The sequence below is a fragment of the Xenopus laevis genome, chromosome 9_10S (genome assembly GCF_017654675.1).
Source record: "Xenopus laevis strain J_2021 chromosome 9_10S, Xenopus_laevis_v10.1, whole genome shotgun sequence".
NCBI lineage: Eukaryota > Metazoa > Chordata > Amphibia > Anura > Pipidae > Xenopus > Xenopus laevis.
In genome coordinates, this window is record NC_054388.1 from 105354656 (window position 1) to 105368224 (window position 13569).

General features: G+C 38.9%; 1 protein-coding gene across 1 annotated transcript in view; it reads right to left on the reverse strand.

The window, feature by feature from the left end:
- Positions 1-269: 269 nt before the first annotated feature.
- The window catches only part of thdl20.S (thyroid hormone down-regulated protein (gene 20) S homeolog), a 49604-nt gene continuing 36304 nt past the window's right edge, over positions 270-13569 (reverse strand). The window contains exons 45-54 of the mRNA XM_018239309.2: positions 13133-13236; positions 12912-13030; positions 11773-11931; positions 10146-10354; positions 9084-9178; positions 8216-8334; positions 7138-7302; positions 5019-5218; positions 3505-3608; positions 270-996 (exon numbers count right to left, since the gene is read on the reverse strand). Of these exons, the coding sequence (XP_018094798.1) occupies positions 845-996; positions 3505-3608; positions 5019-5218; positions 7138-7302; positions 8216-8334; positions 9084-9178; positions 10146-10354; positions 11773-11931; positions 12912-13030; positions 13133-13236 (1426 nt within the window). The 3' untranslated portion in view covers positions 270-844. The remainder of the gene's footprint in view (positions 997-3504; positions 3609-5018; positions 5219-7137; positions 7303-8215; positions 8335-9083; positions 9179-10145; positions 10355-11772; positions 11932-12911; positions 13031-13132; positions 13237-13569) is intronic.

Genomic DNA, 13569 nt, shown 5'->3' on the forward strand with positions numbered 1-13569 from the left:
ACATTTTGTTACAACAGCGCCACCTGCTGGTCAGTTTTTGACCAGTCTGACCACCAAGTAGTCAAGGAAGTTGTCAGGAGAAAGAAAGAGGCTGCTCCGATGTTCTTCTGCTTAGGAAAGATTTGAGAAAGGTTTCTAATTGTTTTCCTAAGCAGAAGAACATCAGAGCAGCCTCTTTCTTTCTCCTGACAACTTCCTTGACTACTTGGTGGTCAGACTGGTGGGAAACTGACCAGCAGGTGGAGCTGTTGTAACAAAATTATTCATATTAACAGTACATGTATCCCTTAATATCTTGGAGTAAAAACAAAATAAATAATGATTGTACATTGCAAAATATCTTAGAAAATATCTCATCAATTTTAACTTAACTTATTTTAAAGGTTTACTTATCCTTTAAGGCATTTTCTAATATTGACATGGGTCAGTGCAGACGATCTGTTTTTTGTCCGTATTAATTATGCACCCACCATTTTATGATAGAAAAATATTAAACCCAGTGAAAACCCGTAACACCAGCACCTTATCTTTCTCTCTGAGGGTTATAAGAAGGTGTTGGAATGTTATCGGAAATTTAACATGCTGTACAATATAATAAAATAATAGCTGAGCTTGTTCTTCAGGCTGTTAAAGGGGCCAAGATTAGGGTGAATATTGTTACAAATGGTTTTCAGGGTCTAGATGCAACTTTTATATCAGAAAGGCACCACTACTTCAAGCAAATCCCCCACTAAGTGGGGGACGACATAAATTATTATCAGGGAAAAAGAAAAAACGAGAAAACAAAAAAAAAAAATGTAAATGTCTTCTGTTAGGACCTTTGGATCCACATTCAGGAGTTGTCCTAGGACAGGAAGCAATATCTGTTGTAACTGACTTCATCAAGATTTGGGTAATATAATAGAGTGTCATTAAAGGTTGATTGTTCGCAGAAGCGGCCCATATTTGAAATCAGCCATTTGTACTGGTCTTGTAAACCAGAGGAGCATGGGATGTCTGCAAAGAGAAATATGTTTATAGTATAATATATGGTCATTTTCATCTTAGAAAACACACAGCCAATGTACATTCCTTTGTGTTTGTGCCTTGCCTCACTTATATCAATTATGTTGAATAAGGGGCAATGCCATAATCAGGGCACATGGGCTAAGGATCCTTGGAGTAAACAGCTGCCATTAGGAGGTGATATCAGAGACACACGCTCAGATTGGGAGATTTGTCGCCCAGCGATAAATCGCCTCTTCTTCAGGGCGAAGATCTAAATCGCTGGCGGGGTGGCACTCGGATTGCTTTGTTTTTTTAAGTTTTCTCGGGGGGGTTACTTCGGGCGACTTCGCAAAACAAAGCACAGATCGCTATCCCGCCTGCGATTAACATTCTAGCCGGTGGGAGGCAGTTCGGGGAGATTAGTCGCCCCCAAGAAGAGGAGATTTGTCGCTGGGCGACTAATCACCCGAATCTGAGTGTGTCTCTGCCCTTAGTTTGTTGCATTCTAATGCCAACTCTGACACTGTCGGCACAGAAAATGACGCATTTTGCTCCCATATTGACTCAAGCTCAGGAAAAACAACTTGATTCGGATTTACTACTGCTTGTTTATTTGTTCCCATAAAGAATAGAAATAGACTATACTTGAAGTGAAGCTCCCCCTACAAAGTTATAGGTTTGTGGTGACCACAGTCTACATCAGGGATCCCCAAACTTTTATTTTTTTTTACCCATGAGCCACATTCAAAAGTAAAAAAAAAGTTTCAGAGCAACACAAGCATAACAAGTCCCTGGGGATGCCAAATAACAGCTGTGATTGGCTATTTGATAACCCCTATGTAGACTGGTAGCCTATAGGAGGTTCTGTTTGGCATCTGGTTTTTATGCAACCAAAAATCTTCCCCAAACCAGGAATTAAAAAATAGGCACCTGCTTTAAGGCCACTGGGAACAACATTCAAGGGGCTGGTGAGCAACATTTTGCTCATGAGCCACTAATTGGGGACCGCTGGTCATCACAAAGCTGTTCTTTTTTTCCTCCCAGTCATTAAAATAATATCATTGAGAAATGTAAATGGAGTTATAGAAAGAATTCCATTCCATAGCTAACAGATTGGAAAAACCCAATGGTGAGATTACGAGAGTATTACAAATATCTAAAAGAGATCTTGATCTGCAAGAGAAAATTGTTGCCTTTTTCTTCAATGCATTTTGGCAAATTTTCTCCATTTTGCGAATTTCTATTGGAGACTGATTTGCATGAACGACACTTAGGGGCAGATTTATCAAGGGTCGAATTGAAAATTTAAATTTTTCAATTAGAATTTTGAGTTTATTCTAGTGTAATTTGACTTTTCACCATCTAAAACCTGCCTTAAAAAAAAAAAAAAATTATTTTTTTGAAAAAAAAACTGGAATCAAATTTGATTCGGGTTTGCAGGTCGATCCTATTCACCCGGATTTAAAAAATGCAATTTTTTTAATAAATTTAGATTTTTTTTTCCAAATTTCGAGTTTATGGGAGTTTTTATAAACTCACATAAACTCTAAATTCAACCCTTGATAAATATGCCCCTTAGATTGGGCTCATTAAGGCCCCCATAAACGGGCTGATAAAAGCTGCCAACAGACCTAGTTGGCAGCTTATTGGCCTGTGTGTGGGGCCATCTGACGGGCTTTCCCTTTACTCTAGGTTTAGTAACTTAATGCAACCAATAAGATTTACAGCATAGCAGTAAATGCATCCTTGTTAGCTGTGGTTGCTAGAACAGCAGATTTTTTGCATTGTGGTTGCTTTTTCTGAAAAACATGTTTTTTTTTAATGAAGCGAGACAAGTTAAAGGAGAACTAAACCCTCAAAATGAATGTGGCTAAAAATACCATATTTTATATAGTGAACTTATTCCCCGAGGCTAAAGTTTGAGCTTGTCAATAGTAGCAATGATCCAGGACTTCAAACTTGTCACAGGGGGTCACCATCTTGGAAAGTGTCTGTGACACTCACATGCTCAGTGGGCTCTGATTGGCTGTTGAGAAGCTAAGCTTAGGGCTCGTCACTAATTATCCAGCAGAAAATGAGCTTCCCTGGCTGTAATATAAGCTGATGCTACAGGTTTGCTGATTATTAAATTCTCATGCTAATTGCACTGGTTTCTGTGCTGCCATGTAGTAATTATCTGTATTAATTACTAATCAGCCTTATATTGTGACATTTCTATTCTATGTGTACTGTATATTGTGAGTGGGTCCCTAAGCTCAGTAAGTGACAGCAGCACAGAGCATGTGCATTGAATCAGCAGAAAAGAAGATGGGGAGCTACTGGGGCATCTTTGGAGACACAGATCTTTACTGCTAAAGGGCTGTGGTTGCCTTGGGCTGGTACAGAAGCACAAAACATAATGTACAACATTTCTAGCTACTTCTTTAGTTACGCTTTAGTTCTCCTTTAACACTCTTAGCTTAACACATAGCCATGCAGATCAGTGTTTCTTAGAAATTGTCGATTTTCTTTACTTACCAGTTCCTGAAAACTTATTCATCAGGAATCTCCTTATGAAATTATAAACTTCTGTCCTTCTTTGTGGTGTCAGAATAGTATATATGTTGTCCACTGCTGCAATGCTACAAACAAATAGATACATGTCATTGTCTTTTCTTAAAAATGTGGCTTAGGTTTAGTTGTCATGACCGAGTGTGTGCTGAAGCAGTGATCAAAATAATGTTGATTGAGGGAAATTTGTTTGCTGCTAATTATTGAGCCCGTTAGAATGGGCTCAATGTCACTAAAACCTACTATTTTGTTGAATAAATCATATATTATTAAGTGAATAAAACTAGCAATATCAAATAAATTTGAAATATTATATTATAAATAAAATTACAATATAAGAAAGCCAACTGAATAGTTCATTTCATCATGGAAATTTGAAGTAGAGGCATTTGGCCTCTTGGTTATATGGCCATGGAAGTCCCTGATTACTTCTAATATCTTTATGTAGGGGGTGCATTTTCCATTAAAATACATGGGTGATACTCAGTTCCCTGTATAACTCAGCCTCCAGCCTTGTGTCTTTATATGGTCACAGAACAATCCCTCAGTGACTTCTAATATCCTTATCATTTACAGTAGGGGGTACATTATCCCTTATAATACATGAGTGATACTCAGAGTTCCCTGTATAACTCAGCCTGCAGCCTTGTGCCTTTATATGGTCACAGAACCCCTCAGTGACTTCTAATATCCTTATCATTTACAGTAGGGGGTACATTATCCCTTATAATACATGAGTGATACTCAGAGTTCCCTGTATAACTCAGTCTGCTGCCTTGTGCATTTATATGGTCACAGAACCCCTCAGTGACTTCTAATATCCTTATCATTTACAGTAGGGGTGACATTATAATTATAAAACATGAGTGATACTCAGAGTTCCCTGTATAACTCAGCCTGCAGCCTTGTGCCTTTATATGGTCACAAAACCCCTCAGTGACTTCTAATATCCTTATCATTTACAGTAGGGGGTACATTATAATTATAAAACATGAGTGATACTCAGAGTTCCCTGGATAACTCAGCCTGCAGCCTTGTGCCTTTATATGGTCACAGAACCCCTCAGTGACTTCTAATATCCTTATCATTTACAGTAGGGGGTACATTATCCCTTATAATATATAAGTGATACTCAGAGTTCCCTGTATAACTCAGCCCACAGCCTTGTGCCTTTATATGGTCACAGAACATCCCCTCAGTGACTTCTAATATCCTTATCATTTACAGTAGGGGGTACATTATCCCTTATAATACATAAGTGATACTCAGAGTTCCCTGTATAACTCAGCCCACAGCCTTGTGCCTTTATATGGTCACAGAACATCCCCTCAGTGACTTCTAATATCCTTATCATTTACAGTAGGGGGTACATTATCCATTATAATACATGAGTGAACACAACGGAAGGGTTGAAGGCTGGCCAAGCCCATATTTCCCCACAATATCCACACATTGTTTACCACTGGTATTTGATTACTTACAAAGTTTGGTAGACTTCACAGTTAATGTCCAGGGAAAACATTTCAGTCATTGTGCCATTAATTCCAGGAAGCAAGAAACCAATCTGCTTCATCCACCTCTGAGCATCGCTAACGGACAGGGTATCTGGGGCACTGAAGAGAGCTTCAAGGGTTCTCATCAAGATAGCATCTCTCACACTGTTTGACAATGAATGTGTTTGCTGCCAAAATAAAAATAATATTAAAATATTTAGACATCTGGAACTGGACAATTAATATATGAAATTGTACTGCCACCAATTAACTCTACTGCCACCATCTTACCCTAAGGGGCAGATTTACCTAGGGTCGAATATCGAGGGTTAATTAATTAATTAATTAATTAATTAAGTAAAATCCTTTGACTTCGAATATCGAAGTCGAAGGATTTACCGCTATTCCTACGATCGAACGATCGAAGGAATAATCGTTTGATCAAACGATTAAATCCTTTGAATCGAACAATTCGAAGATTCTAATCCATCGATCGAAGGATATTCCTTCAATCAGGAAATTGTTAGGAAGCATATGGGGACATTCCCCATAGGCTAACATTGGCCTCGGTAGGTTTTAGGTGGCGAACTAGGGGTCGAAGAATTCCCCCCCCCTTTCGAATGGTCGAAAAGTCGAACAATTTTTAGTTCGAATTGTTCAATTCAAAGTCGAAGGTCGTAGTCGAAAGTCGAAGTAGCCCATTCGATGGTCGAAGTAGCCATATTTGACCATTCGAAATTCTAACTCTTTTTCCTCTATTCCTTCACTCGAACTAAGTAAATGGGCCCCCTACTGTCAGAACCTTGTTCTTCTTTACCTGCTACACATCAGTATCCTCCAATTTGTGCCTGTATGTTATCCACACACCCACTTAGACTGTAAGCTCTATGGGGCAGGGGCCCCTTTATGTTTGGGGCCCAGGGCAATTGCTCTTGTTTTTGATTATTATTATTATTATTATTATCATTATGTAGCCGCAGGTCACTAATCTGCTTGAACTAGTTTGACAGGGTATTTCTTTCCTCCATTATTAAGCTATTCAATTGGACTTATTGTTAAAGGGATACTGTCATGGGAAAACATGTTTTTTTCAAAAGGCATCAGTTAATAGTGCTGCTCCAGCAGAATTCTGCACTGAAATCCAATTCTCAAAATAACTGATTTTATTAAATTTAATTTTGAAATCTGAAATGCGGTTAGACCAGTGTTGTCCAAAAGGTAGATCGGGATCTTCCAGTAGGTCTTTAGCTGGTGATCACTAGATATTTAAGTAATGTTTTCCATGGAACAGTATGCTAACAATGTTTAATGGATGTTGATCATAACAGGACATCATAGACCTCACATTAATAAAGTATGGGCACTCCTGGGTTAGACATATTGAGGCTCATTTATCAACACTGGGCAAATTTGCCCATGGGAAGTTACCTATAGCAACCAATCAGTGGTTAGCTTTTTAAAAGCCAGCTGCAAGAAGTACAATGAATGCAGCAATCTGATTGGTTGCCATGGGTTACTGCCCATGGACAAATTTGCCCAGTGTTGATAAATGACCCCCATTGTCCGTTTACCAGGTGCCCCCAGTCATGTGACTTGTGCTTTGATAAACTTCCGTCACTCTTTACTGCTGTACTGCAAGTTGGAGTGAAATCACCCTCTCCCTCCCCCCAGCAGCCTAACAACAGAACAATGGGGAGGTAACCAGATAGCAGCTCCCTAACACAAGATAACAGCTGCCTGGTAGATCTAAGAACAACACTCAATAGTAAAATCCAAGTCCCACTGAGACACATTCAGTTACATTGAGTAGGAGAAACAACAGCCTGCCAGAAAGCAGTTCCATCCTAAAGTGCTGGCTCTTTCTGAAAGCACATGACCAGGTAAAATGACCTGAGATGCACCTACGCAGCAATATTACAACTAAACAAATACACTTGTTGGTTCAGGAATGAAATATTATATTGTGTAATTTAGAAATAAAAACTACACCATAAAAATCATGACAGAATCCCTTGAACAACATAGTTCCATAAGAACCCTTTCCATTGGAAACTATAATAAACCCCCTGCCAACGTCAGCAAGATGTTTCCCTGAAATTTCATTTACCTTCAGTAGAAAGCAGGCAATCGATTCAGTCATGTTATCCAGGAAGGCAATATCGGAGCCAATATTGTTGTAGACGGAGTTGATGGCCACAACACTGTTAATGATTGAGGTGGATGCAATGGCCTTGCCAACCTCGGTTCCACTGAGAAGGGACAAACTACTGACCTGCAAACAAGGAAATATTGCATTTTATTATTTGTGGTTTTTGGGTTATTTAGCTTTTTATTCAGCAGCTCTCCAGTTTGCAATTTCAGCAATCCAGTTGCTAGGGTCCAAAGTACCCTAGCAACCATGCATTGATACGAATAAGCGTCTGGAATATGAATAGGAGCAGCCTGATTAGAAAGACAAGTAATTAAAAGCAGCAATAACAATAAGGGGGTTATTCATTGAAGTCCGAATGCTAAAAACTAGAAAAATGTAATTTTTTTTAATATAAAATCCAACTTTTTTCATGAAAAAAAACTAGAACTTTTCAAGGAAATCCACCATCTCAGACCTGCCAAGTTTTTATACAAGTCAATGGGAGAGGTCCCCATCATATTTGGAAGTTTCTGTGGTCTGCGCTGGAATTAGCCTGAAAATCCAACTATTTCGGCCTTGTTGGGCAAAAATCAAAACAATTAGAGGAAAAACCCAAAAAATCTTACGATTTGGGAAAAATCTCCGGAAAAAATGTACGATTCTGGTTTTTGCTCAATTTTATAGAGTTTTCTCTGATCCGAAATAAATCCTGATGTTTTTAATAATAAATAATGTCAAATCGTGGATTCTAGTTTGGTCTGACTTTTTTATTTGAATTTTTTTTTTAAAAAAAACAGATTATGATAAATAACCCCCTAAATGTGTAGCCTTTCAGAGCATTTGTTTTTTAAATGGGGTCAGTGACCCCCATTTGGAAGCTGCAAAGAGAAGAAGGCAAATAATAAACTACCAAAAATAAATAATGAAGAACGATCGAAAAGTTGCTTAGATCTCTATAACATACTAAAAGTTAACTTTAAGGTCAATAAAGTATCTTTTGTATTTGTAATAGGTGTGATAGTTTAATAGGCCATGGAGGAAAAAATTTACTTACAACATCAAACGTTGGGAATAAAGCCACAAGTTGATCCCATTGTACTTCTTTAGTGAATTTTCCAAAGTATTTAAGCAGCCAGTCTTTACTGGACAGATCAGGGCTGGTACAAGCAACACCTAGAAAGAAAGACGTCAGATTAAAGGGAATTCACGGGAAAACTTTTTTTTTTTTCAAAACGTCAGTTACAGCAGAATTCTGCACAGAAATTCATTTTTCAAAAGGGCAAACAGGCTTTTTAAATTTAATTTTTTTAAATTTGACATGGGGCTATACATATTATCAGTTTCCCAGGTGCCCCCAGTCATGTGCATTTGCTCTGATAAACTTCAGTCACTCTTTACTGCTGTACTGCAAGTTGGAGTGACATCCCCCCCACTCCCTTCCCCCTCTTAGCAGCCTATCAGCAGAACAATGGTAAGGTAACCAGATAACAGCTCCCTGGTAGATCTAAGAACAACACTCAATCGTAAAAATCCAGGTCCCACTGTGACACATTCAGTTACATTGAGTAGGAGAAACAACAGCCTGCCAGAAAGTGCTGGCTCTTTATGAAAGCACATGACCAGGCAAAATTACCTGAGATGCTGTCTACACACCAATATTACAACTAAAAAAATATATACTAATAAATATATGCTTTTTGGTTCAGGAATTACATCTTATATGTTAGAGTGAATTTTTTTTCAGTGTAAACAATGTCATTTAGAAATAAAAACTACACTATAAAAATCATGACAGTGTCCCTTTAATGTCGTTGTTTCCTATATCAAGCTGAGGACTAGCGTGTTGCAATTAAAAACCTAAATTTCCATGAGAGTGATCCGTCTTGATGTCTACCATTTCCAACACAAGATAATAATCTTACCAGAGATTTGTTTCTGTTGCTGAAGAACGGAAAGCAGGAATTTGTATATGGCTTCATAATTCTGTACGTACGAGGTGTTGGTAAAGACTTCCACCCTGTAGAGAATATGACAAGAAATCATTGTTGGCTTGTATATAAAGCATCAAAGTGGGTACAAAACATATTTTGACACAATTCTATGGTTTCTATTGGAGTAGGAATCACCTGTTTATAAGGTGGCCAGTACTTTATATCTTAGCTGTGGGAATGGGAAAACACTAGTCAATAAAGAAATTAACATTATCTATAAACTATTTATTTATCATGGAAAAAAAATATTTTTTTTCCCTTAATGTACCCAGGGTAATGGAGTAATAATGTAAATGTTCATTCTGATGATTGAAGACTGGGAACTGACAGTTGACTGACCTGACTCATCTACAGTAGATGATTATGGCTTGTATTACTGATGGGCCCCAACCAGTGGCTCGTGAGTAACATATTGCTCTCCAACCCATTGGATGTTGCTATCAGTGGCCTCAAAGCAGGGGCTTATTTTTATATTACAGGCTTTGGTTGAATAAAAACAGGTTTATGGCCAAACAGAGCCTCCTGTAGGCTGCCAGTCCACATAGAGACTACCAAATACCCAATCATATTCTTTGTTTGACACCCCAGAGACTATCTTCATGCTTGTGTTGCTCCCCAACATTTAAAAGTGGCTCACGGATAAAAAAACAGGTTATGAACCCCTGACCTAGATGATCACGGCTTGTATTACTAATGATTAACACAATCTACACTTGATTCCTCTTCCAGCTATTTCTAATTATCTCCCTTGCCTGCCATTGTGGATGGTCATGGAGCTTTGTGGAGTAAGACCTTGTGACAGGTGAATACTGTAGGGCCCCTCCCAAGGAGAAATGTGGCAATTTTAGCCAGAAAACTACAAAGAACACAGGAAGGAGCACTCCCGATATTTGGTTTTCCCTACGTGACAGAGAAGCAAGATCCCCTAATGGAGTATGACATTTATCATTCCCTCTACCTCACAAAATATATTCAAGATATTCTTGTTCTTACAGGAAGGCAAGTTTATCACAGGAAATGTCTGTAGGGATAGAGCCAAGGGACTTTGCATCCAGACTGCCGATGAAAAATGCCAGTCGGTCTGTGAACCAGAGGCTGTAATCGTCCAGAGTGAACTTGGAGAAAAGGGACCCAAGTTGGCAGAAGATCTCACCAGCAAGGAACTTTCGGACCTCTGAACTCGGCAGCTGAGTAAGATTGTTCTGAAAAAGTGGTAAATAAAAAACAGCATGAGAAACACATCCACTGCAACAGGGATTCCTACCACATATAGAAACTTGTCTTCTGTGCTACCTGATCTCCTGTGCAACAGCATTGGTTTAAAATTGGTAAATTTACCATTAAAATGTGCAATGCTCAGTGGCATATTTACAATATACTGGGAACCCTCTGTAGAGCATTCACTGCTGGCTCTTTTAAAGCTCAGTATTTTTGGATGAGTCACAAGGATGAATATGCTGACAATTAATGACTCCACACAATGGAGGAAATGCAGAAAGAAGTTTGAATTGTAGAGTACGTACATAGCTGCACAGTACTCTGAAATAGTCATGTCAATTTATTGTATGAACTGTTTATTGCTGGATTATTATAAAATTCAATAAAAAGAAATTGAAAAGAAAGAAATAACTGCACAGCCTCTATAAATGTGTATCCAGTCGTGTATATGCACAGAAGGCTTTAGTGTGCATTCAGTTTAACATTGTGTTAAGTAACATGACACACTCTCTATGTTAAATGGCACACCCTCTATATAACATGACACATCCTCCATGGACATGACGCTCTATGTAACAGCCAGGTCACATCCTCCATGGACATGGCACACCCTCTATATAACAGGTCACATCCTCCATGGACATGACACACCCTCTATATATCAGGACACATCCTACATGGACATGACACACCCTCTATATAACAGGACACATCCTCCATGGACATGACACACCCTCTATATAAAAGGACACATCCTCCATGGACATGGCACACACTCTATATAACAGGTCACATCCTACATGGACATGACACACCCTCTATATAACAGGACACATCCTCCATGGACATGACGCTCTATATAACAGGTCACAAACTCCATGGACATGGCACACCCTCTATATAACATGACACATCCTCCATGGACATGACGCTCTATATAACAGGTCACATCCTCCGTGGACATGACACACCCTCTATATAACAGGTCACATCCTCCATGGACATGACACACCCTCTACATAACAGGACACATCCTCCATGGACATGACACACCCTCTATATAACAGGACACATCCTCCATGGACATGACGCTCTATATAACAGGTCACAAACTCCATGGACATGGCACACCCTCTATATAACATGGCACATCCTCCATGGACATGACGCTCTATATAACAGGTCACATCCTCCGTGGACATGACACACCCTCTATATAACAGGTCACATCCTCCATGGACATGACACACCCTCTACATAACAGGACACATCCTACATGAACATGGTACTCCTTCTATCCAATACTTCTGAGCAGCATGTGACACTTTCTCCATTTTTAATGTGCCCAAAATGTTTGCTCTGCTGATGGGTATCTGGAATAAAAATGGAAAAACCATTTTACCTCTTTAGCTGCCATATTTAAGGCGTCCAAGAATGCGCCAAGATTCTCTCCATTCATTCCAGCCATGATCTTTGCGATCTTATCACTGTCTCTGATGGCATCACCCTTTATAGTGTACCATCCAAGTTGGTTAGCTGTGAGCAAAGGTATGGCGTCCGTCTGTCAAGAAAGTTAGTACATGTCAGTATCATTTTGGGTGCTTCTGCCTCTCAAGATTTTAGGGCTTTATGAGGTGATAAGAAAGCTTTTAGCTAGCCTACCAGGGTCAGTTAAGTCTTGAAAATAAAGCAAAATTAATACAAATATATATTTAGTTATTCATATTTCCGCTGGGCACACCCATATAAATAAAATATATGAAAACTAGTCCTCAAAGTATTTTTGTTCTTCCTGCTTTTAGTCTGAGGCATGCTCCTCTTTGTTCTATATGGTTAAGTCACAGCAACCTGCCAATAGGTATTGGTTAGTAGAACTGGAGCATCTCTTATTACCTTACTGGGCTATGGCTCCATGGTTTTCTATGGAGACATATCAGTTTCTCTTCCTGTACTTCCTTTCTTTTTTATACTATAAGGGGTTATTTATCAAAATCCGAATTTTTCACATGTTTTAAATAAAAAAAGTCAGACCAAACTGGAATCCATGATTTATCCTTATTTATCATGAAAAAAATCAGATCGGGGAAAAAAACACCACCTTTTCCCATTGTTACATGAAAAATCTGAATTTTTTTGGATATGACTCCCGAAAAGTCAGAATTTTTCCTGAAATCGGCGGAAAAGCCTGAAATATTCAGATTATCATACGAAACCCAGCACAGACCATGTGAAAAATTCAGATTTTGACAAATAGGGCCTCTGCCATTGACTTCTACAGGACCTCGACAGGTTGAGTATTCTGACTTTTTGCATCCTCGGGGTATAATAAACATCAAAAAATTTGAATTGTTCGAGTTTTTAGCATTCTTATTTTAATAAATAACCCCCTATATGTTTCATGGAAAGGAGGTGTTGATTATGGGGGAGTAGGAACCCTCCTATAGACATTATTCACAATCATTTTCATTTCAGTTCTAGGAGTGTACTTCATACTACTACATATACATCATAAAGACTTTTCATTTTCACCATCATACGTACAAAGATGAAGTCTGGTTTAAGCGTGACAATGTCATTATATGACAGATAGGTACTAAAGGAAGCAAAGTTGGTCTGGAGCCACCCGGCACTGCCACCTGCACCTCCACTGCACGCTGAGCCTGAGAGGGAATACAATTTCACAGACAAATGTAAAAAAATATTGCAATGCACCATGGGAAAACACATTTCAACAAACCACCCAAAAATGTAGTCCCTCTTACCGCTGCTTTGCTGCTGAGTCAAGAGTATAGACTTTATTTTCTCGTAGATGGTTTTTTGGGTGCTGGCTGATATATCATTGCTGCGTTTGTTCAATTCATTTATTCTATATTGGTTAGATGGAAAGGGGAAATAATTCGATTTAAGAACTCAGAATTAAAGGAGAAGGAAAGGTTAAAACTAAGTAAGCCTTATCAGAAAGGTCCATCTAAATATACCAGTAAACCTCCAAAGTAATGTTGCTCTGAGTCCCCTGTCAAAAGAAACACTGCATTTCTTTCCTTCTATTGTGTACTCATGGGCTTCTGTATCAGACTTCCTGTTTTCATCTTAAACCTCATTGCCCTGGGCAAGAGCATGCTCAGTTTGCTCCTCTCCCCCCACCCCTCCCTTCTCTACTGTAATCTGAGCGCAGAGCAGGGAGAGACTCAGGCAGGAA